At 44.5% G+C, this 24,592-nt stretch overlaps 1 protein-coding gene across 3 annotated transcripts in view; it reads right to left on the bottom strand.

Annotated features, from left to right (window-relative positions):
- Positions 1–24,592, bottom strand: part of obscnb (obscurin, cytoskeletal calmodulin and titin-interacting RhoGEF b) — a 656,492-nt gene that overhangs the window by 513,537 nt on the left and 118,363 nt on the right. For all 3 annotated transcript variants that reach the window (XM_085987453.1, XM_085987451.1, XM_085987452.1), the window contains exons 19-26: positions 20,597–20,750; positions 19,436–19,597; positions 17,879–17,983; positions 16,489–16,755; positions 8,032–8,301; positions 6,589–6,855; positions 4,690–4,956; positions 2,398–2,664 (exon numbers count right to left, since the gene is read on the bottom strand). In XM_085987453.1, the coding sequence (XP_085843579.1) occupies positions 2,398–2,664; positions 4,690–4,956; positions 6,589–6,855; positions 8,032–8,301; positions 16,489–16,755; positions 17,879–17,983; positions 19,436–19,597; positions 20,597–20,750 (1,759 nt within the window). The remainder of the gene's footprint in view (positions 1–2,397; positions 2,665–4,689; positions 4,957–6,588; positions 6,856–8,031; positions 8,302–16,488; positions 16,756–17,878; positions 17,984–19,435; positions 19,598–20,596; positions 20,751–24,592) is intronic.

Here is a 24,592-nt window from a genome sequence, read left to right as displayed (position 1 = left end):
ATTAGCATAAAAAATATCAGAGATGCGTGGGGTGTTCTTATGGGATGAAATAAGGAAAAAGAATAAAAAATGGTGGGTACAGCAAATCAAAAAGACTGTGTTTGCCTTTCCTGCCAAACATAGACAAAAAATACAAAGTATTTGTTTTGGAATTTCTTTTGACCACATAATTTTTGGCCTAGAAATTCGTCTCGGGCAGCGGCACAAAACGGGCTGTATTGGATTGGCCGCCCGTTATACGCAGTGTCTGATGCAGTCAATGGAACTGAATATCAGGCGCCACGTATAATGGACGGCCAATCCGATACCGCTCGTTTTTGTGCCACTGCCCGAGACAAATTTTTAGACCAATATGTATGAGTCAGATATAATTCAATTTCTGTGTTATTTCTCTGGCCTAGTCATAGGCTTGAGCTTTACACGAAGTTAAATTAAAATGAACTTTCGGATGGAACTCTGGTAGCTCATAGGCCTGTACATTTGGCTGTGCAGCACCCGAAAAACAGGTGCTAACTAGACTACTAAGCCGCCAACTTGACAGACAGGAAGCGCACACACATTTCCGGCCAGAAGTGTGCCAAACGCCATATTGGGAAAAGGAAAAATAGGTGTTCCCCATCTTGATCACCAATGTTAATGTTAGACCAGATTAATTCTAAATCCTTAAGATAGCTGACTTTTCCTGGAACCCTTTTTCCGGGCACCTGACCATCTCTTAGAACGTCTGAATTTATAGGGCCAAGTCATTAACATAACCTGGTCACACCCCCAGCACAGCCATGCCCCCTAGCAAAGCTGAAAATGGAAGCACCTGCAGCTGCAGGACTGGCCACTAGCTTCAGGGCCATCTGAGTCATATTGAACAAGAGTGGCCAAAAGGCCTTCAGGCCCAAAGAACTGTTAGAAGGCTGTATGAGAAAGGTGCCACTTATACTTACAGCCTCCCTTACCCTCGTTGTCTGGCCATCTCAGGCTTTCTAATCCAAAGGGCATCCCAGGTGCACCACCAACTCCTTCAAGCGCACTTGAAAATCACAGAAATCACAGAAACCACACAGTGCAGATAGAGGCCATTTCGGCCCATCGAGCCTGCACCGACACATATCCCACCCGATCCCCGTAACCCCTATACCAACACATATCCCACCCTATCCCCGTAACCCCACATATTTTAATCCCCCTAACACTAAGGGTCAATTTATCATAGCCAATCAACCTAACCTGCACATCTTTGGACTGTGGGAGGAAACCGGAGCACCCGGAGGAAACCCACGCAAACACGGGGAGAATGTGCAAACTCCACACAGACAGTCACCCGAGGCCGGATTCGAAATGGGCACCCTTCATATGAAACCAATAGCAATTAAGCAGGAGAGCAGAGAACCTTCAACTGTTCCTCATATCCATTGGAACATTTGGCCTATCCTATTGCAGCTCAGCCACTCTGGAGAATTCCAATAAATTCCAGGGCAAAGACCCAGCGTCATAGGTCTTCAACAACGACGATGTGTATTTATATAGCACCTTTAACATAGTAAAACATCCCAAGGTGCTGCACAGGAGTATTTTAAGACAAAAATTTGACACTGATCCACATAAAGATAAATTAGGGTAGGTGACCAAAAGCTTGGTCAAAGTGGTAAGTTTTAAGGAGTGTCTTAAAAGAGGAAAGAGAGGTAGCGAGGCAGACAGGTTTAGGCAGGGAATTCCAGAGCTTAGGGCCTAGGCAACAGAAGGCACGGCCACCAATGGTTGAGCCATTATAATCAGAGATGCTCAAGAGGGCAGAATTAGAGGAGCGCGGGGGGCTGAAGGAGATTACAGAGATAGGAAGGGGCGAGGCCATAGAGGGATTTGAAAACAAGGAAGAGAATTTTGAAATCGAGGTGCTGCTTAACCGGGAGCCAATGTCGGTCAGTGAGCACAGGGGTGAGCGAACAGGACTTGGTGCAAGTTAGGACATGGGCAGCCGAGTTTTGGATGACCTCAAGTTTACGCAGGGTGGAATGTGGGAGGCCAGCCAGGAGTGCATTGGAATAGTCAAGTCTCGAGGTAACAAAGGCATGGATTAGGGTTTCAGCAGCGGATGAGCTGAGGCAAGGGCGGAGACGGGCGATGTTACGGAGGTGGAAGTAGGCGGTCTTTATTATGCTGCGGATATGTGGTCGGAAGCTCATTTCAAGGTCAAATATGACACCATCCCCTTTCTCATGGCGTTTGTACTTGGGGAATAGGCGTTGCCTGGACGCTGTCCTCAGAAGAATCAGCCTCTTAAAGTCTCCCAATATTACAGCCTTACTACTTCTTCAAACCTCTCTAAATGATCAACAAATCTCTTCCTCTATTTGGTTTTCACTATTTATCAGTCTACAATGGACACCCAATAGTGTTGCATACCTTGGATGGTGACCTTAGCGCTTGCTTTGTCACTGCCTATGTCACAAGTATACACTCCAGCGTCAGTTTTGTTCAGGTCATGTACTATAAGACAAAGTGTTTTTCCAGCATGCAGCAGTTCATATTTGTCACTTGAACCAAGAACCACATCATCTTTTCTCCATATGGGATTGACTTTGGGCTTAGATACTTCACATTCCAGCGTAATCATTCCTCTCTCTTCCCCAACAATATCATCCAATGATTTCATGAAGACCACTGGCTTTTCTGCAATATGACAGATAGAAGACAAATACAGTCAGGTTTATGTACAAAATTTCCAGGGTAGCTAAAAATCTACCTTGCTAGTGGATTGTTCTAGCACAACTGGCTCTGGTGTTAGCAGTGAGAGAGTACTGCATTGTCCTTCAGTGAGACTTTAAACCAACTTATATAGATGTTAAAGATCCCAATACACTGTTTGAAGAAGAAAAAGGAGTTCTCCTGGTGACCTGCACAACATCCCTCCCTTAACTAACTTCACCAAGAAAAAGATTAATTAGTCATTCATTTCACTGATGTTTGGGAGATGCTTCAGACACAAAGCAACTGTCATGTTTATTTTTACAATAGTCACTGCATTTCAAAAGTAAGTGATGTAAAACTGATATCCCATCTGCCGTCTTGGATGGATGAGAAAGATCCCATGGCACTATTTAAAGAAGAGCAGGGGATCCAAGTTGACCTCCAGTGCAGTATTAAGCGAGTGCTGCACTGTTGGAGGTGTCATCTTTCAGATTAGCAGTCCCATCTGCCTTCTCAGGTAGATACAAAAGATCCCATGGCACTATTTCGAAGAGGAGCAGGGGAGTTCTCCCCGGTGTCCTGGCCAATATTTATCCCTCAACCAACAGCACTTAAAAAAATTATCTGGTCATTATCACAATGCTGTTCGTTCGATCTTGTTGTGCACAAATTATTTGCCACATTTTGTATATTACAACAGTGACAACACTTCAAAAAGTATTTCATTGGCTGTGAAGCGCCTAGGGACGTACTGAGGTCACAAAAGGCGCTATATAAATGCAAGACTTTTTTTTTCTCCTGGCGTTCTGACCAACCTTTATTTCGCAACCAACATTGCTAAAAAAAAAGATTAACTGGTCATTTATCTCACTGCTGTTTGTGGGATCATGCAGTCCACAAATTGGATGGCAAATTTCCCAGCACTACAATAGTGACTATACTTCAAAAGTACTTCATTGGCTTTGGTCATGAAAGTCACTATATAAATGCAAGTTTTTCTTTTTAAAACTTTCTACATTTGAATCTTTAATGACCTCACAAGTATAAGAAATGAATGCTGTTTAAGAAACACTAGAACCCCTTCTCTTTGGTTGGCCAGCGTCACCATCAAGTATTCTTATTAATATATGCCGAATGTAAAGTAAATCTTCCTCTATTCTACGATAGCAAAATACTGCAGATGGTGGAAATCCAAAATAACAACAGAGAATGCTGGAAAAACTCAGCAGGTCAGGCAACATCCGTGGAGAGAAATTTGAGTTGACGTTTCGGGTTGAAACCCTTCTTCAAAACTGGAAAGAAAATAAAAAGATCGACGGCAAAGCTGCGATCGAACAAAAGAAGAAAAGGAGACAATAAAAGGTATTAGAAGCCAGATGAGACGGTAATGGGCCCGTGGAGGCAAAAGGCAGCTGAGATTAGGTGTGAAGTGTACTGGCAGGATAAGGACAGCTGCCAGGTGAGAGAGAGAAACAAAAGGAAAGGAGGGGGGGGGGGGGCGAAGGAGGACCCAAAACAAAGGGGTGGAAAAAATTAAAAGGAAAAAAGTAATAGAGGCCGAGGTTATGATCTGAAATTATTGAGCATCGTTTGACCTCGAGTTCAAATGAATATCAGCCACAACCTCACTGTAATTTTACTTTTCATTTGAATGAAATTTCAAAATAGTTATGAAAAATGGGCAGGTTTGTGCAGTGAGCTTAAGCCTAATAAATTTGGTGCAGATTGTCCACAATCATTTCACTTAGGACACTTATGCCTGCTAGAAAAGAGAGATTTTTTAAAATCTCATTTGCCTTGACTGGACTGTAATAGAGGCTTCAGGGGCGAAACAACAATGTTCAGCACAATCAAAGCATTTTTGACAAAAATCCCTAGCACATCTGCATACAGTAAACCTACATTTGGGTCAATGCTAGTTCCCGAAAATCTATTCATGTTCAGCAATGTTAAGCCTTTAGTGGCTCATGCAAATATTTTCCGAACAAGCAATAATGGGGTGCTTACCTCGAACATTCAGCTGTGCTGTTTCCGTCACATCTCTCACTTTCAGCATAACTGTTCCTGTGTCATCAGGTGTTACACCTTTCAGAATTAATGTGTGTTGCTTTCCTTTTTTCTTTATCTCATTGAAGTTATTTGAATATAAGGGAGTATCATTTAGATACCACTGAACATCTTCATCATCATGGGACAACTCACATGAATATACTAGATTGCTGTCCTCCTCAGTATCTACATCCTCCAAATGTTTTATTATTTCTATTTTTGGAGCTGAAAATGCAAATACAAACACAGTTAACGTTTCTACCTTGAATATATACATCACTAACATACAATGGGGTAAACTTTCAGAGATTCCATTCCAGGCATAGAGACTTGCTCAATGAATTGGAGAATCAGTGCCTGGTTTGCAGCAACCCCGATTCAGAGCACTCTCGAATGACCCTCGAATCATTGGAAAATTGGGAATGCGTGAATTGTGTGCACTGAGCTACAGGCCTGATTCCCTGATCCATGCTCCAGTCGAGAAAATGCACACCAGAACCAATGTTTGAATATTTATCCCAATATGGAATATTCTATTTCCCTTAATATTAAGTAAAATGAATTTCACTAACAAATCACAAGACAAAAAAATCCTAATTCCAATAAGCTTCACTTTGGAGTAGAATATCAAATAATACAAATATATATACTCATGCATGAGACAAAACAAATCAGCCATGATCTATTAGTATGACAGAACAGACTTGAGGGGTTGAATGAGCTACTCCTGTTCCTATGTTCCTAAGAAATTTAGGTTACTGTTTAGGAAGATCAACATACATCTGTGTAATTGCAGTGGGTCGTACTGTTGCTTACTTGTAAGGGGAGAGGGCACACTCCCATTCTTCCAGCTCTGCTATCCTGTCTCATCTTCTATAGCCAACATCACCACCCAAAATTGGTCCTCTTGCTTCATCAGGACGCGACCGGCGTGCTGGGGACTCTATTCGGCCACAAGAGGCCATGCGCCGATCGCGAAGACGACGAAAATCGGCTGGTGGGGAAATCAGCAGCGGACTTAGAGTCCGGGGGGAAGGGGGCGGGGAGATCAGGACGGGGAATGGCCAGGAGGAGCACTCCTGCTCTTTTTGGCTCCACACTCAAGTTAAGTGTAACATTGCTAACTCACCTTTTTTGGTGACAGCCTCCAATGGTTCCTTTAAACACTGCAGGTTTGGTTGCTGTTCGTCTGAGAAAACTGACTGCAGCATGCAAAGGCACATGCTGCAGTCAGTTGCGATCCATTTTCAGAAAGGGACTTGAAATAGGCATTAGGTCCACGATTCGCATTTGCAATTGGCCTAACACCCATTTCAGGCAGGCTTCTTAGGCGACTGCAGGGCGTCCTAACTAATATGGTATGCGTCGTGTACCCAGTGAGAATGGTCGCGCGCACGACACACACCATATTTCTTGGTCTACAACTCTTCAGCTTTAAAAAGGTGAATGAGAGAGAGCGAGGACCTCATAAAGGTATATAAAATACTACGGTGAATAGAAACAGTTGATTTGGAGTATTATTCCAGTTAAAGCACAAAAATATGACAGGTATAAACTAGCAAAGGGCAAAATGATTAATACTTGGATGAGCAGAGGAGGCAAAATTTCAGGAAACATTCAAGAGGCAGTTAAATGGAAAACCTTAGATTTCTTTGGAAGGATGGGCTAAAAGGCATCGCCTAGATGTATTTAGTGGCCTAAAAAACAAGTAACTAAAAATGCATTTTGGGCTTCAATTGAAAAAAACATTTACTCATATTACTACCACTGGGCTTTGGTGTTAATATTAATTACCCGTCATGCGCTCTTTCAATGTATAGCAGAAAATAATTTTTATTGCAAGGCGTCAATTCTTACCTTCAACTGTGAGTGTGGCTGTGGTCTGTGCATTACTTGATTTGCAGCTATATTCACCAGAGTCTTTGGGTGTGAGATTTGTAATGGTAAGTTCTATCACATTCTTATTTTGTTTAAATTTGTATCGGTCAGAAGATCCGATTAAGCTCTGGTCTTTGTACCATCTGACCATCTTGGGAGTAGGTGTAAACTCACAGCTCAAAGTAGCAGAATGCTTCTCTTCCACTGTAATGTTCTGTAGTTCTTTGACTACCTTTGACGGAGGCTCTGAAAAATAATCACATTTGAATTTATACTTAAGGCTGTCAAACAACAACAACTGGCATTTATATAGCTCCATTAATGTAATAAAGCGTCCCAAGGTGATTCACAGGATAGTAGTAAGACAAAAATTGACACCGAGCCACATAAGGGTATTAGGATGGATGGCCAGAGGTAGGTTTTAAGGAGCGTCTTAAAAGGAGGAGAGGTGGAGAAGTATAGGGAGGGCCTGGACAGCTAAAGGCTCTGCCGCCAATGGGTGGGTGGGTGGGGGGGCGGCAGCAAAGGAAATCGGGGATGTGCAGAAGGCAAGAATTGGAGGAGCACAGTGATCTTGGAAGGTTGTTGGGCCGGAGGAGGTCACAGAGATAGGATGTGGCGAGGCCAAGGAGGGATTTGAACACAAGAATGAGAATTTTATAATCAAGGCGTTGCTGGACTGGGAGTCAATGTAAGTAAGCGAGCACAGGGGTGATGGGTGAACGGGATTTGGTGCGAGTTAGGATACGGGCAGCAAAGTTTTGGATGAGCTCAAGTTTACGAGGATGGAAAGTAGGAAGCCAGCTAGAAGAGCAGAAGAACATTGGGATTGTCGAGTCTGGAGGGAGCAAAGGCATGGATGAGGGTTTCAGCAGCAGATGGGCTGAGGGAGGGGCGATGTTACAGAGGTGGTCTTGGTGATGAAGAGGATATGGGGTCAGAAGCTCAGCTCAGGGTCAAATAGGATGCTCATCCTTGGCAACATCCTAATATATCTAATTATTAATCAATGCTGCACCTTTCACTTTGTTTTTATATTGTTCTTACAATAGGGTGCCCAGTGCTGCGCACAATATTCTAACTGCTGCCTAACTCAGTGCTTGCTTAAGTTCAGCATTCCCTCTTCAAATGTTTATAGTGTTATTGCTATATTTATTTTAAATTTAGAATTCCTCAGCAACTGATCTTCAGCTAAGAGAATAGACAAAGGGACAAGTAGGTTAAAGATTACTTTGAGGTTCTGATATTCATTTTGCCATTAGCCTACCAATACTCACGGGTAAGATTCACAGGAAAAATGGATAGGATGGTGAGGTACTACATGCTGCAGGTGTCTGTGGAAGCATATGCCAACATGAGTCACTGTCTAGAAGAAAGGGAGGGAGAAAATTGGGAAAATGCAGAAGAAAAGAGTCTGAATACCTTTAATAGTCAGCCTCGCCTCAGATTTTGATTTCCCTGCAATAAACTGCAGCAAACCGGTCATCTTACAAGTTGTTTTTTTCAGAGTGAGACGATGAATAGTGCCACAATGCTCAATGTCCACATCTTCAGAAGCATGAAGAATTTCACCATTTAGTATCCATTTTGGAGGCTTCACGTCAGCAACTGAAAGCTCACACTCAAGAATGGCGTCACTTGGCTCTGTCACTTCCACATCACATATTGGTTTAATGATGGCAATTGATTGCTCTGTAAAAATAAAATATATTTGTTAAATATATTTGTAAAATACATAGGCCTAGAATTTCAGTATAGCCAGTTTTGGGGCGCTAACGTTAGCGCCCGCCCCAAAGTTGCGCCCCCTTGCCGGAAATTCAGTCGCTTCACCCGAAGAGGTTGCTGGAGCGCTAAAAGAGGCGTTCCACTACTATCTTTAGGCGCTAAGCCGGCGGTGCAGAGGGATAGCACCGAGGCGGGGCGCAGCGCGGGTGCGGTCATTTTTTGATTGACAGCAGACCCCGTGGCGCCGACCAGCTCTTAAAGGGGGAAGAGACGATTTGGTCTGCTGCCACGCCCTGCACACTGCAGCTTTGCAAATAGGCCTCAACACTGCTGCTCAGCCCCAGGGAGTCATGGCAACGCCAGAGAAGGCCCGTGAGCGTGCCCTGCGCTTCTCAGAGCATGATCTGGGAATAATGGTGACAGCTCTGGAGAAGAGGCGCAGGATCTTGTTCCCAGAGACTGGGAGGAATCCGACCCACCAAGAATACACCAGAGCCTGGAAGCAGATCGCCAACAGGGTGACGGTCACCGGCGATGCCCCCAGGACCCACACCCAATGTCAGAAAAACTACAACGACCTGACCAGGATTGTCAGGGTGAGTACCCTTTCCAGTCTCCTCCTCATTCTTGCATGTACACCTGACATGATGGGCAAAGGGAGCTGAAAGGCCTAATGGCCAGCCCTCAGCCAGCAGCTTTGGGACAGTCATGAGCATCAATTGCCCATTCTGCACTCTACACTCTGGCCAAGCTATTCCACCATAGGAGGCAGTGCACAGTACATCAGGGCTACACTCTGGCCAAGCTATTCCACCATGGGAGGCAGTGCACAGTACATCAGGGCTACACTCTGGCCAAGCTATTCCACCATGGGAGGCAGTGCACACTACATCAGGGCTACACTCCGTACTTACAGCCCGTCCTTTCTCTTGCAGGCTAAACTTGCCAATAATCGCTAGGCCCGTGCCAGGACCAGGGGAGGCCGCGCCAAGCTGCAGAAGCTCACTCCCCTGGAGGAGCGCGTGACTGGGCTCATGGGAGCCCGGCTGATCGTGCCCACAGCGTGCGGAGTAGCCAACCCTCCACTGCCCGGCAATGGTAAGGACCTCGCCTTTTGGCCCTCTCGCGTCGCACTTGCGCATCCGAGCTACCTCCTTTGCCACTGTCCCACCAATGCGCTGAATGCCACCAGTCCTGACTCCCTCGCTGACGCCGTCTCCTCACTCTGAAGCTACTCTTGTGCATTCCTGCTTTCAGCTGGTGACGACCAGGTCCCTGAAGCTGCCAGTGACAGCCCCTCCGAGCAGGAGGAGGAGGAGGAGGAGGAGCAAGAGCAAGCCGGACCATCAGGGGAACACTCAGGTCCCGCAGGAGAGGACGAAATGATCGACACGTCCTCACTGGACGAGTGCCTGGACCAACTGTCGCAGGGGATTGCAGCTGCTGGGACCAGTGGCGTCCAGCCACCCAGGAGCCCTGCGCGTGGGCCGCGGCCTTCCCCCCAAAGGGGGGAAGGATCAGAGGGGAGTGCAGTTGATCGGGACACTCGCCGCCACCAACGTGGCAAGGTTCCCCTAGTTCGGTCCCCTGCTCCCCAGCGGGAGAGTCCTGACTCCAGTCCGGACACCTTCACCTCGGAGGAGGCGCGGAAGCTGGACAAGATGGCCGAGGATTCGGACCGGCGCCACACGGAGCTCATGCGCGTGGTGGGGCGCATGCCTGAGGCCATTGAGTCGCTGGCGGCCAGTGAGCGCGAGTTCGGGGCATCAACTGCCGCGAGTGGCCGCATGCTCACTGATGCCGTCAAGTCCCTGGCGGGTGTGATGCGGGCGCACACCAGGACAACAGGGGCACTCACTGCTGCCACACGCGCTGTCTCAGGCAGGCATCGCCAGGGCACCCGCCGCGCTGCAGCATCCCAGCGAGCCGCCCCTCGGCTGATTGGTGCGGATCCTGCAGTGCGGGCCCGGCCGAGTGCCAGCGCGCCACAGCACCAGCCAGCGCATCCCAGACGCCAGCTTGCCCACATTGCGCCATCCGTCGCCGCCACTCCCCCACTGGGGCGTCAAGGGCAAGCGGCTGGAGCTGGTGGTGGCCAGGCTCAGGTGCGCCACTCAGCAGCCGGCCCCTCGAGGCCCAAAGGCCGTGTAGGCCGCCCCCCAAGGGCATCTGGCGGAAGGACATCTGAGCCTCAGGCGCCTTCCCCCAGCCTCGCAGCAGCCACTGGGCAGAGCTTGCGAAGGAGCAGCAGGCCGGGCAGGGGAGGCAAAAGGCTGGACAAGGTCTCGCCCTCGCGGGCCACTCAGTACAGGGTGTGGCCAGCTTTCGTTTTATATGGCGGTGGCCATCTTTCTTTTGCCCATGGTTGTTTGGTTCGTGGGCTTATTTTTTGCGTTAAGGCCGAGGTTGAGGCCAGGTTTGTACAAATGTGGAGTTACTCCTCCCCAGTTTGTGGGAGTGAGTCGTTTGTTGGGCTTTTTGTGGGGCCCGTTTATTGTTTTTGGGGATTCATGTGGGAAGGGCTTTTCATTTTTGTGTAATAAATAATTATCTTTATTCATAGAGTCTCCATGGTTGTTCTTGTTAGTGTTTGTTGGCTTCGCCGGCTGAGGGCTTGCGGAGCGGCTGCATTCATCTTCCCTCATGGCCACAAGGCATTCCCTGACAGGGGGCTTAGAAGTAACGTGTAATAAGGTGGCGTCGCGCGGCCCTTGGCCCTGGTCGCTCCCTCCTGGGAACGTACTCCTGCTCCTCCTCCTCCTCCTGCTCCTCCTCCTGAGGTGGTGGTCCAACGTCAGGTGGCAGTGCCTGAGTCCTGCGGATAGCCAGGTTGTGTAGCATGCAGCAAACTACCACAAATTGGGAGACCCGGTCCGGCGAATACTGCAGAGATCCTCCGGAGCGATCAAGGCAGCGGAACCGCTGCTTGAGGACCCCAATAGTTTGCTCGATGATGTTGCGGGTGGTTTGATGGCTCTCGTTGTATGCCTCTTCAGCAGCGGTCCTGGGCGCGCGGAGCGGGGTCATGAGCCAGGTACACAAAGGATAGCCTTTGTCCCCGAGTAGCCATCCTCTTGGGGGAGGCTGTGCCTCGAACATGTCATGCACAGTACTCTGCCGCAGGATAAACGCATCGTGGCTGCTGCCTGGAAAGCTGGCATTGACAGCCATGATGCGCTGCTTGTGGTCACACACCAGCTGCACATTCAGAGAATGGTAGCCCTTCCTGTTGCGATACTGCTCGCCATGCTCCAGAGGGGCCCGCAAAGCCACATGCGTACAGTCAATGGCGCCCTGCACCAAGGGGAAGGCCGCGAGTCTTGCAAATCCCAATGCGCGCTGATGCTGGCTCTCCAGGGCCATGGGGAAGGAGATGAATTGGCGTCTCCTTCTGAACAGTGCTTCGGTCACCTGGCGAATGCAGCGATGCGCGCCGTACTGGGAGATGTTAGCTATGTCCCCAGCAGCGGATTGGAAGGAGCCGGTGGCATAGAAGTTCAATGCCACCGTCACCTTCACTTCCACCGACAGAGACGTCCTGCACCTGAGCTCTGGACGCATATCTCTGCGAAGCAGGTGGCAGATCTCTGCAACCACCTCCTTTCGGAATCGGAGCCTTCTAACACATCACGCGCCAGTCATGTTGAGGTAGGAGCGCTGCTGGCGGTATAGCCTGACTGGGTAAGGCCTACGTGGCCGACGCCTGTTGCCCCCTCTGCCTCTAGCCAGGGCTGCCCCTCTCACAATGCGTCTGCGAGCCCTCCGGACATGGCGCTGCAGCTCTGCGTTGGCACCCCATGCAGCCCCCATCAAATCCTGGCAAACACTCAAATTTGCAAAAGGCCACTTGCAGCGCTCTGGCCTGAGTCCAAAAATACCTGAGCTGTTGCTGCTTGAAACCAGTTAGCTATCCTCCTTGTTGTGTGTCCAGAAATGCGTTGCACAAGAGTGTTTGCTGCAAAATGGCTGGCCTTTATACTGGAGGGTACGTCCCCTTTAATTTGCGCCCCCCGGGGCCCGCGCTGGCTGTGTTGCGTTCCCTTTTTCAAACGCTCCGGCCGCCAGCCGCACAATGGGGCGGTCCGACTGAAGTTTGGAATCGGGGCGGCCAAAGGGCGTTGCACGAGGATGTGACGTCATTTTCTGCGCGCGCATCCGGGCAGGCGCTAAACTTTGCGCCGGCGCTAACGGCCAACTTAATTTGGGGCGAGGCGCAAACTGCGCTGCGCCCGGGCGCAACACGCATAGCGCCCAACATTCACTTTTCTTTAGGCGCTAACTGCTGGCGCAACCAACTGAATTTCTAGGCCATAGACTGTAGCAAAGTCGCAAGAATACAAACTGAAAGGTATAATTATCAAGATTTTGGCAACAAAAAAAATTAATCATGATAAAGTCAAAATGCAAGATAAAAAAAATTAACATAATAAACATTCCAAGTAGCTTTATAAAAGGAGAAAATGAACTTAATGGTTTTAGCGCTTCTCAAGCAGTTAGTATTCCTCTTAACTGGTTTAAATTTCACAACGTTTATTTATTCAGCTTTGGAGTGCACAAATTTGGTAGATAATAGCCGACGGTAACAGAGAAAATCCTAATTTACCCACTATGCACTGTAGGTGCTCAGTCCTGCAGCAACAGTTTTGGGTCTAGAAATTGGATCGCATTGCGCACGTTTTACAGGCATAAAACAGGTGCCTAAGGATCCATATCGGTTCCATCTTTTCCTCAGGCATCCAGGGCGCACACCTAGATCCTCTTTTTTATCCGGCACCGACGGGACCGACGTGGTGCCAGTTTATCAAAAAGTCCGGATTACAGAGAGGTATAGTTAAAAGGTACGAGAGCTCGTACACAGCAACAAATCCAGGCTTCCCTGTTGCTTAGCAACAGGTGCAAGAAGCCCGGCCACAGACCAAGCGTCCCTGTTGCTTAGCAACAAGCGCAGGAACCCCGATTACACAGCCACAGATCCAGGAACGGCGACTAATATGAAGTAAAACTTACCTGAACCTACTCCTGAATTTTGCCGGTTAACAGAGATTTCCGGTTATTTAGGTGCCGGTAAAGCAAGAGTTTCCTGTATATGCAAATTCGATTGCGATTGACCGCAGCATGCAGTTTCTTCAGGTGCTTAAGGATCGCTGGAGGTGGACACCATTAATATATAAGTTTCAACTTCTTTAACTTACCTTATTGTGGAGCTAGGAGGAACAGAAGTGCTCCTCCTGGCTCCACATTAAATCCGTGGGCTGTTGATGGCCATTGTTCACCCCCTCCCAATTGCCTTCCCAGCAGAATTTATATGAAAGGGAATGTGTGCTGGCAAAGCATACCGAAAATTTGAACCCTGTGTATATAGGAATACATTTTCCAATTTAGTGCTCTTGACTCAGAACTTTGTATGAGAGGAGCACAGATTGGGAATTCATAACTCACAAAGTTTATCGCATAGATTATAGGGCACATTTTTTGCTATGAGCACTCGCTGAGGGGACAGCTGCCTGTGTACGTTGGGGATGAAATAGGAACACACCTGTAAAGGTCTTTATGTAGAGAACAGGAGTGTAGGAAGGGTGTACCACTGCTTCAGTGGTTGGGGGAGGGAGCAGATTGGTAATTAGGAGATTACTCCGTCAGTACACTGCCGTCTGCACCTCTGATATTTACTTGCCTTTTTCTTCCATTGGATTCCTGGGACACCAAAGCCAGCTCTGCTCTGCCAGTTTTTCATGCTACCTTCTCCACTTAACTATCTTGCTTTAACTATTCACATATTCTCTTGGTCTCATATATGTCTTTTGCTTCTCTAATTTCTCTCATGCCTTCTTTTTTCATGTTATTACCACTTCTGTCATTAGCCAGCTCCTGTTCTCCACTCATCACTTTACAGGTTATTCTTTTTCTTTTCTTGTATATCTTGTTTCTTCACAACCCAAGGGGTCACCCCCACCCCTTCTCTTGCTCTGTTCCTTCTTATAAGTGGTTCATTTGTAATAAGTTCCGACAAAGAGTTATACCTGAAACACTTCATATGAGACTTGGCACCAATATACATTCACAAGTTCAATATTAATGATAATAGAATGACATTTTATTTTTAGTATTACAGGAAACTTTCTGATATCCGGCACTGACGGGACCGAGCTGGTGCCGTACCATCAAAAGTGCCGGACATACCAGCGTTAATGTTGAAACATATGGAACTGAAAAGCTCCGTGTGAATCAACAAACCCTGTTGCTTAGCAACAGCTTCAAAACAGTCGGCTGCAACTGCAAGCGTCTCTAGCTGAAGCTGTTGCTATAGCTACAGACCTTGCAGTGCCTGACTGGGGGGAAAAAAAACACCGAGAACTAAAAAAAACTTATAGAAAACGGCTCCTGATTTTTGCCATTAGATCGAGTATTCCGGACATATAACCTCCGGATAAACCAAAGTTTCCTGTAAATTGATTGTAATTTAGTCTAGATTATAAATTGGAGAAGTATTTAATACCGCTAACATTTTTAGGTGAATCAATTTTCACCTCTTTTTAATTGGTTTATTTATCTTCTTGAAACTACCACAATCAGGATGCCAGGTGCTGATGCACTACTTTCTAATCTAGAAACTACACACATCACAGTGGAGCAGAAGGATTCAGATTTTATCCTCAGCTCGCCCAAGCATCGGATATAAACCCTGTCACTGTGGGAAGGCACTAAGCAGAAGTCACAGATCTTTCTAAGAGCGGAAAGGACATTTTTAATGCAGTGTCTTCATCAAGCTGCTCTCTTGCATCTTTAGGCCCTCTTGGATGTAGGAAGTGTGTGGCTACCTCACAGGATAAGAGAAAAATTGGAAGGCAAGTTAACCCCAGCCTATCTGATTCACTCCTAGTAGCCAATTATATAGCAGCATAGGAGACCACCTGCCTGCCCACTCTCTCCAAAGGGAAATGTTTTTTTGGGATGGAAGGAACCTGAAAAAAGAGGATCATGAAATAATGTGGACTTAAACATGTATGAATTTCATTTTAGTCAGTGTCAATATTGTTAATTGTAATTTATGTATATGAAATAATGTGGACTTAAACATGTATGAATTTCATTTTAGTCAGTGTCAATATTGTTAATTGTAATTTATGTATAATGGCTGCCTATCCAGGTACGGTGCTATTTAACTAAACATTGGGACAAACTACTTAGTTTTATTAAGGGGATTAAAAGGCCAAGGGGGCGATTTTGTGAATGGAGGGGAGTTGGAGGCGGGACTGCTGCTTGTCGGGTTTCAATCCCGCCTCCATCGGGTTATGGCCAACCCACGCTATTTTCCCTTGATTGACCTTGTTAAGCCCGCCCAGCGGGCTTAGCAGACCAATTAAGGGAAAGCCGGTTGCAGAGCATGTCAACGTAGGACATGTCATCTATCAAAATTTTTTGACATATGAATTGTCATCATTTGACAGCTCTGTGAAGCTGTCAAACAGTGACAATCTCTGCAGTTTGATGAGGTCTTGCATACAAGACCTCATCAACCTTCTTTCTTTGACAGAATTGAAATGTTTGTTGCATCTGAGAATGCAACGGACATCTCTCATCTGCAACACAGAGGGTGCGAGACTCTCCGTATAGAAACTGACTGAAGCCTGCAGGAAGGAGCAAAGGTAAGTACACTTTTAAAAACACTTACCTCAGATACTCACCTCTACACTCTTGCACCCATCACTTACCTTCACACCACACATTTGTACCCCCCTGACCCAGTACTCACCTCGGTGACCCTGGCGGGTTTTGGCGCGATCGGGAAGCCCGCACTTGAGGGCAAAAACAGGATAATCCTATTTTCTGCCTGTTAACTGGCAGTTAATAGGCTTTAATCCCTTCCCGCCTCCAAGGAGACGGGACCCGACGCGGGCCGGCAACCCACCTCCTGGGAAAATGGCATGGAGGCGGGTTTGCCACCCGCCCCCAAATTCTGCCATTTTCCCGGCAGTCCCGCCTCCTTAGGGTTGAGAAAATCGCCCAAGTTTCAATATTAGTATATTGCTAATTACTGGAACAAAACCTTAAAAATTGCATTATTTAAAACTTGTTTTTCAGCTCCACTCTTAATGGTGATGAAACATTTCAAAATTGACATTTAAAAATTTTTATTTCAAAGATCGACGTTACCTTCTACATATAACTTTGCTGTGCTTTGGTCATCTATGGCATCGCACATGTAGTTGCCTTCATCTTCAAAAGCGACATTATTAATAACGAGCTTCCTGTACACATCTTCACTCACAATCTCATATTTATTACTGGGATGAATCTCTTTGCCTTTGTAATACCACTTGGCAGCAGCATTTGGCCTGGAAACCTTGCATTCGAAAATGACACGATGTTTCTCCATGCCAATCTTCTCTCTTAAGGGTTTCACAATTTTAACTGGCAATTCTGAAACAGATAGGAGAACAACTGTTTGATATCTACATTAAAACTACGAAATAGTATGTTAATGGTCATAGCCAGATATTGAAGAGGCACAGTGACTATGACGGTGAACAACTAGATGAGACAACTATCTGTCATTTTCATTATAGTGTTACAACACAGTACAGGAAACTGTGTGTTATCCGGAGGTTAAATGTCCGGCAAGCTCGAGCCGCCGGCAAAAATCAGGAGCCGTTTTGTTAGGTTTTTTTTCTTCTCATGGCTTTTTTTTTTCCCCAACAGTCAGGCTCTACAAAGTCTCTCTGAAGCTGTTGCTAAGCGACAGAGACGCTTCCAAGGTACGGCCGACTGTTTAGAAGCTGTTGCTAAGCAACAGTATTTGTTGCCAGATACGGAGATGAAAAGTGCTTCAACATTAACACTGGCTTGTCCGGCAGTTTTGAGGGAACGGCAACAGCTCGGTCCCGTCGGTGCCGGATAGCACAAAGTTTCCTGTAATATTTTGATAAGAACTGCTTCATCACATAACAATGTTTGGTAAATAAGAACAATGTTTACCATGCTCTTTTCATTGAAGACAGAGCCCACTTAAACATATGAGTAAGTTTGAAAGGGTTATTCAATCAAATAGATTACTTGTGGTGAAATCTGACTTTACTGGGAGCAAAAAGCGGGTGATAGCGAATCGACAGCACATTTTATACTCCACCCAATTTTCTTTTCTATTGACTTACGACTTGCTATTGCCCATTTTGCGCTACCTATGAAGTCAAATTTCACCTCCTTTGTTTCTATATAGTCTCAAGTTAAATATAAAAATCACAGCTAGATCAATCATTAACTGACTTTGTTTTCCAATATTAGTCATACATTTGTTAAAGCAGTTCTATGTATATCAAAAATATCTCCAAATAAGAAAATACATTTATGGTTCCGTGAGTTAAATAGCGTCAAAGTTTCTCTAGGACACTGATTACTTTTATTACCTTTGCTTTTCTTTTTATGGTTAATTCCACAATCCCACTCTCTGAGCGATAATCCCATGCTTGCAGGGAACACTAAGATAGCATTACAATATTATAGCCTCCAAACGCCAAATCTATAAAGTGTTTGCTAAAAGTTTTACCTTTAATTCGAAGCAAAGCTCTGGAAGTAGCACTTTCAGCAACAAACTTGATCTCTGCAGCATCTTCAGTTTTTACTGATTTAAAGAGCAGAATATGGGTCCTTCCTGTGTGCAAAACATTTAGTTATGCTCTATATCAGCAGCATGAAAATAGGTAAAGTGTATATTTTTTAATCAGATTTTGCACAAATTTCTTTCTTTATGCTTTAATTTTTATATGCTATCTTCAGTTCTATGTTCCAGCAACAGGGAGCATACTTGCTCTGGGATAATCTACTAACTTCTATTGCTCCCAACTAAAACATATTGGAGGATGTGATGGTTTACGTCACCTCAGCAAAGAAAAGCGGCTGTATCTAGTGACCATCCAAGGAAATGGATTAGTCACATTTAAGGATACAAAGAAGAGCATACAGAGATGATGCGCAGCAGATAGCAGATAACATATAAGTGAAACAATTTAACAAATAATCCACTATTATTCACTTCCATCTGCACTTGTTAAATTATATTTTAAAACGTCAGATCTTCTCCATATACACCTTTTTAGTCCGACAGCATAATCTGGGAATTTACAGCAAATTGCAAGATCCTCACAGTAAACCGAGAACAACCCTACCTGTTTACCTACTAGAGTGTGACTGGAAGCTGTAGTGCGCAATGCTAAGTTTATCAACATCTGCAGCACATTTGTTAAAAATAGAATAATTCAACAATGCTGGATTTCAAAAGAACAGTGCAGCTAAAATAACAGATGCTCATTTCAAATGAGACATTTTAGTTAAAAACTGTACTTCTACTGTTCGTTCAACTCTGTCTGAAGGGGATTGACAGGGTAGATGCTGAGAAGTTGTTCCCCCTGGCTGGAGTGTCTAGAACTAGGGAGCATAGTCTCAGGATAAGGGGTAGGCCATTTAAGACTGAGATGAGGAGGAATTTCTTCACTCAAGAGGGTTGTGAATCTTTGGAATTCTCTGCCCCAGAGGGCTGTGAATGCTGAGTCTTTGAGTATATTCAAGGCTGAGATAGATAGATTTTTGGACTTATGGGGAATCGAGGGATATGGGGATCGGGCGGGAAAGTGGAGTTGAGGTCGATGATCAGCCATGATCTTATTGAATGGCGGAGCAGGCTCGAGGGGCCGTATAGCCTACTCCTGCTCTATGTTCTTATGTTTACCCTTTAAAAATAGTTCCCCTTTTCCTTTAATCACACTATTCTCAGTTCAGTACCACATCTTTGCAGTATCACTGCAAGCATCTAGTGGCAGATGAGGAGTACTGCAATAGTTCATGTACTTCTTTTTCTGGCCTCCAGGATCTTAAAGTTAAATTAATCTTCTGCTTCAGAAATGAAAATCATACTTTTCTGGGCCTCAGATTTATACATCAGATTGACTTACATTTTTTAACAACTTTTTTCTCACCTAAATGTTCTAAACCAGAAACAATATTATTGGAAGCATTCATTTGGATAATAGCGTATCTCGATTCTAACAAAATTCACATTAAAATAATTTCTGAAACCATGTTAAATCACAATAAAAAAGGATTCTACCTTCCTGACGAATTTTTACGTTTTCCCCAGCCCTGATTTTTATGTCATTCTTAAACCACTGAAAACCAACTTCATCATGCGAGATTTCACATAAGAAGGCAGCACTCTCCCGTTCAATCACTTCAAGGTCTTCCAAGGGCCTGATTACTTTGATGTCACGAGCTAACAAACAACACAAAAGAAATCAAAAAATCAAAACTACATCTGTTTTAAAGAGACAGTTATATTTCTGCTGAACGTATGCATTTGCCTACATAACAGTGACTACACTTCAGAAGTAATTTTTAACTGTGAAGCACTTTGGAACATCCAGAAGGCATGAAAGGTGCTATATAAATGCAAGTTAATTCCTTCTTTCTTTCTGTTTGTTGCACCTTGATTTACCAGGGTGCAGAAGGCACTCGGACATGTTCAGCAGGTTGATTTGTAGCACAAAATTCCATATTCATATTCTACCAACTCTCCAAGTAGCGAATGTTTTTTCTAATCTTCCCTTTTAGTAATTATCTTAAATTTGTGCCCCTTATTACCATCTGGTTGAACAGTCTCATTATTTGCCCGATCATAACCCTACATAATCCTGAAGACCTCTATCAGGTCACCACTTAACCATCTCAGATCCAGGGGGAAAAAACCTTAACTTCTCAAGCATGTATTTGTAACTGTAATCCCTCCTCTCTGGTAACATCCTAATGAATCCAGTTGCTGCTTATCACCAAAACATTATATATGCTTTTATTTTAAACAGTATGGCATACCATCAACCAAATCTTAGTCTGCCCATGGGATAAATCAATGGTGGACTCTGCATAACCAACAATCATCCATTCCCTTGGTTTAGTATCACGCCTCATTCCTCTTAGTCTTATCTATATGCAGGGTCCACTTTGCATTGCAAATGAAAAACGATTAAAAGTAGGAGTAGGTTGACTGCATATTCCATGGGGTGCCCCACCCAAATAACAAGCTTTGTGAGAGAAAAATACTGAAATATACACAAAACAATACAACATATATTTTTATATGTTTAGTTGTATAATTATCTATAATCTCACATTACAGCTGGAATCAATTGGACAAAGAACAAAGTAACCACATATTAAAATTACTGTTTTTACAACAAAAATATAAATCGTGGTCCGATAATCACTAACCACGTACCATGGACAGTAAGCATGGCTGTCGACTTGCTATCCACTGCATCACATGTGTATTGCGCTTGGTGTTCATTTCCACACTGGTGAATGATAAGGCTCCTTTTCCTTCCTTTAGATATAATGCTATATCCTTTCCCTGGTTTAATCTCCACATCACCCTGCAGAAAATTAAATCGTAATGGGGAGGCATGAATTATACTGACGTACAGCTGGATACTATTAAAATTAGCTATTATAAGAAGTATAGTGAGATGGAGAAGATCAAGAACTTCATTCCCAACTAGAAGATAAATTCCAGGGACTCTAGACTCTACAAATTGCCTGCCAGAGTTGGACAGCTTTAATTTCTTCCAGAAAAAAAAAGAAAAACCTGCTAATGCTAGAAAGCTGAAATAACAAAATGCTGGAAATACACGTCAGCCAGTATGTGTAAATGGAGCATTAGAGCCGGGAATGGTGGGGTATGACGTACTGCCCCATTCCCACTGACAGTGTGACTTCAATGGAAAGTACAATCGGGCGCACTGTAAAACAGGCGACCGATCCAATTTTGTCAGTTTCCTGCCAGGCGGGTTAGGTTAATGTTACCCCCACTGAGTTGGTTTAGCAGTACTTTCTGCTGTTTTTGCCATTGATAATTTTGTAGCAGTCTCTGGTGAAGTTCAAATTGAAGCTGTTGGCTTTGCCACTTTTTCAGTAATCTAAAGACAGGCAAAGCAAGCACTGAATTGCTAGGGTATGTTTGTAGGTCCCAAGTGACAGTCGCTGCTCTGAACCTGCCAGATGGAGCAGGAGAGGTACTGCATTGATAGAACATGATTTTCACCGTGCCTTTCTGATTGCACTGAATCCTGGCAACTTGCGCAGTCTGTGAAATTAAGAACAGGCATAACTATCAGACAACAAGCTTCATCTTGTACAAAAGCAAAATACTGCAGATGCTGGAAATCTGAAATAAAAACAGAGAATGCTGGAAATACTCAGCAGGTCAGGCAGCATCTGTGGAGAGAGAAACAGAGTTAACATTTCAGGTCGATGACCCTTTGTCAGATGACAGCTTCATCTTGTATCCAGACCTGGACTGAGACAGGTGTCAGAAGGGCTCCACAGCTACGGGAGAAGCCCTGCATATTTTTATATAAACAGAAGAAAACCCCATGGATATCCAGTTTAGGTCACGAGAGATTTCACTATTACACCCCAAATCACGCAATCATACAAGTAGATATCGGGCAGTTCAAGTCAACTCTAATAAAAGCAAGATACTAAGGCCATTTGTGGGAGCTACTGAAACCACCAAATCTAAAGTTGTCTACAGAAGGCCCAATTTCCTAGAAACTGCTGGCAGCTTCCTGGGACACTGAATTACACTGGTGGCCAAGATCATTTAAGATATTTTTTTTAATTTTTAAAAGTGAACAGAACAGAATCAATAATACCTTAACAAAAACAACTAAAAGAGGCAGAAATTGAAATGGCATATTTAGTAGTGAAAAAGTGAGGGAGAGAATTTCAGATAAAGATAAAGTTGTGAGAGCGAGAGCTTCTGCTAGAATCACAGAATCGTACAGCACAGAAGGAGGCCATTCAGTCACTGTGCCTGTGATAGCACTGTGAAAGAGCTATCCAATTAGTCCCCGCTCTATAGAATTATAGAAAAGAATGAGTACAATATGGAAAGGAAGAAGAGCAATGGAAACAGCAAAAAAGAGCAAGAACGAGAGCAATGAAGGTTGCAAGAACAGTGGGAACATCACAAATTTGAGGGTAATATGAAGGGGAAATATAGCCAGCATGAAGGCCTGTGAGAAGGAGAAATAGCATCACTGTGTACTTGAACTGGCAAAGAAATGTTCACCATTAAAGTCCCCAGTGGATCATGGTACTCCGGTTCCATATTTTATTAAATCTATTCTTATTCCAAATTTTAAAGAGGGGACATGATATTGATAGTTTTATTCAGGCATTTAAATTGTTCGCTAGTCATTGCAACTGGGACAAATATGAATGGGAGTTTACTCATTCATGTCACTCATTTTAACAGAGAATGAGGTAGAAATAGAGAAAGCAGCAGAGGTGGGCAGGGCGCCAGCAAGTGACATGCCACATGCTTCTAGAGATTTCACAGTCTCAGGAGGCTTGGATAGTAGAAACTGAGGAGGGATGAAGGAGGTGCAGCTTGCCAACCATGCCTGATGGCTCAGGGACAGGCAGATCAAAAACTCATCCTTCACACAAACTAAACTTAAAAGGGCACCATATCCTGGGAGGATGTGTTTAGCCATCCAGGAGCACATGGGATGTTCAGGAAGCAGGTCTGCATCACAGTAAGATTTACTAGGATACTGCTAAAATAACAAACACCTGCAAAAAAACATGCACTTATTAAAAGACCCAAATCATTTATGTAGCAAAATAAACAAAAGGCACTCTGAAACCACAGACACTTGCAAATTACGAACTATTGACAGACAGCCTTCAATGCAGCAAGCCCTTTTACGCTTATAACATGGAACGCAGCCTGTTACAAAGCTGCTGTATCTGGAACTTTCAGAGTCGGGATTATTGGTGCTTCACCTTGCTTCCTTTTTGCCCCCAAATTCTCGTGAGGTCTTTGTATGCCGGTCAGCGCGAAGCAGCAGCGGGTTTTGTGCAAGAAACGGCTTTTGTGGAATGGGGATCGGTTTACCCAGCATGCATAGCGGCAGAGAAACCACTCTATCTCTGGAATTGAATGCTTGCACAACTCTATCCCAGGGATAGAGCAGTATCTCTATTGCTATGGATACTGAGTAAATAACTCTCCATTTTACTGAAAATTTTTACAATGCATACAATGACCATTTTGAAAATAAGGATACCTGCAAAAATAGGCAGCCATTCCCTAAGGTGTCTGTAATTTTTTACAGGTTTCACTGTATGAAGAAAGACTTGGAAAATTGAGACTGTTTTCATTGGAACAGAGGAGACCAAGGGATGATTTGATAGAGGTGTGTAAAATGCTGAAGGGATGGGATCGAGAAGATAGAAATAGGTCACTGAGGGAGCTAGGATAAGGGGACATAGATATAAAATTAAAGGCAGAAGATTTAGGACAGGAAGCAGAAGAAACATTTTTTTACATAGAGGGTTGTGAGGCTGAGAAATGTCCTCAGAGTTAACGAATAAAGCAGAGACCATGTCAGCATTTAAGAATAGGTTAGATAGTGATTGAAGGAAAGGGCAATAAAGGGATATGGAAACAAAGTGGGCACCTGGGAATAGAACTACATCTACTATTACTAAAAAAAAAATTCTCGACACCTGTGTTTTTGCAAACTGCCACCCCATCTCCAACCTCGCTTTCCTCTTCAAAGTTGATGAAAGTGTCCTTGCTTCCCAAATACGTCACCATCTTTCCCGCAAGTCCATGTTTGAATCTCTGCAGTTCAGATGAAAGGTCATCGACCTGAAACATTATCCTATTTTTCTCCCTCCACAGATACCGTCTGATCTGCTGGGTGTTTCCAATATTTTCTGTTTTTATTTCAGACAGTTTACACCCTCAGCATCCTATCCGACCCCAAGCTGAGCAAAAATAGGATAACATTCCATATGCTCTCCATCACAAAGACTGCCTACTTCCACTTGCATAACATTGCTCACCTCTACCCTGCCTCAGCCCATCTACGGTTGAAAATCTCATCCTTTCCTTTGTCATCTCTAAACTAGACTATTCCAATGCTCTCCTTGCCAGCCCCCGATCTTCTCCCCTCAGTTCTCCATTAACTCCGTCCTGTAAACTACTATGAGCCCAAGTAAAAGCTGAGCTGATTTGCCCATCAGATTTCCTCCACGTTGGAAAGTACCTTATTTCCAGTTCGTTCCTAAGACAACCCAGCAGTGGTCAGAAGTTCGCTGTAGTCTTGAAATTGAGCAAGATATAGATATGTAAATTTCTCCATTAAAAGAGTTGACAAAGAAATTTTGTTAAACATTCATACGTCATGTCAATATGCAC

The sequence above is a fragment of the Somniosus microcephalus genome, chromosome 5 (genome assembly GCF_052327205.1).
Source record: "Somniosus microcephalus isolate GS21.2 chromosome 5, FLI_Smic_1.0, whole genome shotgun sequence".
Lineage (NCBI taxonomy): Eukaryota > Metazoa > Chordata > Chondrichthyes > Squaliformes > Somniosidae > Somniosus > Somniosus microcephalus.
The sequence above is the reverse complement of the archived record's forward strand: the minus strand, read 5'-3'. Positions and strand labels throughout refer to the sequence as shown.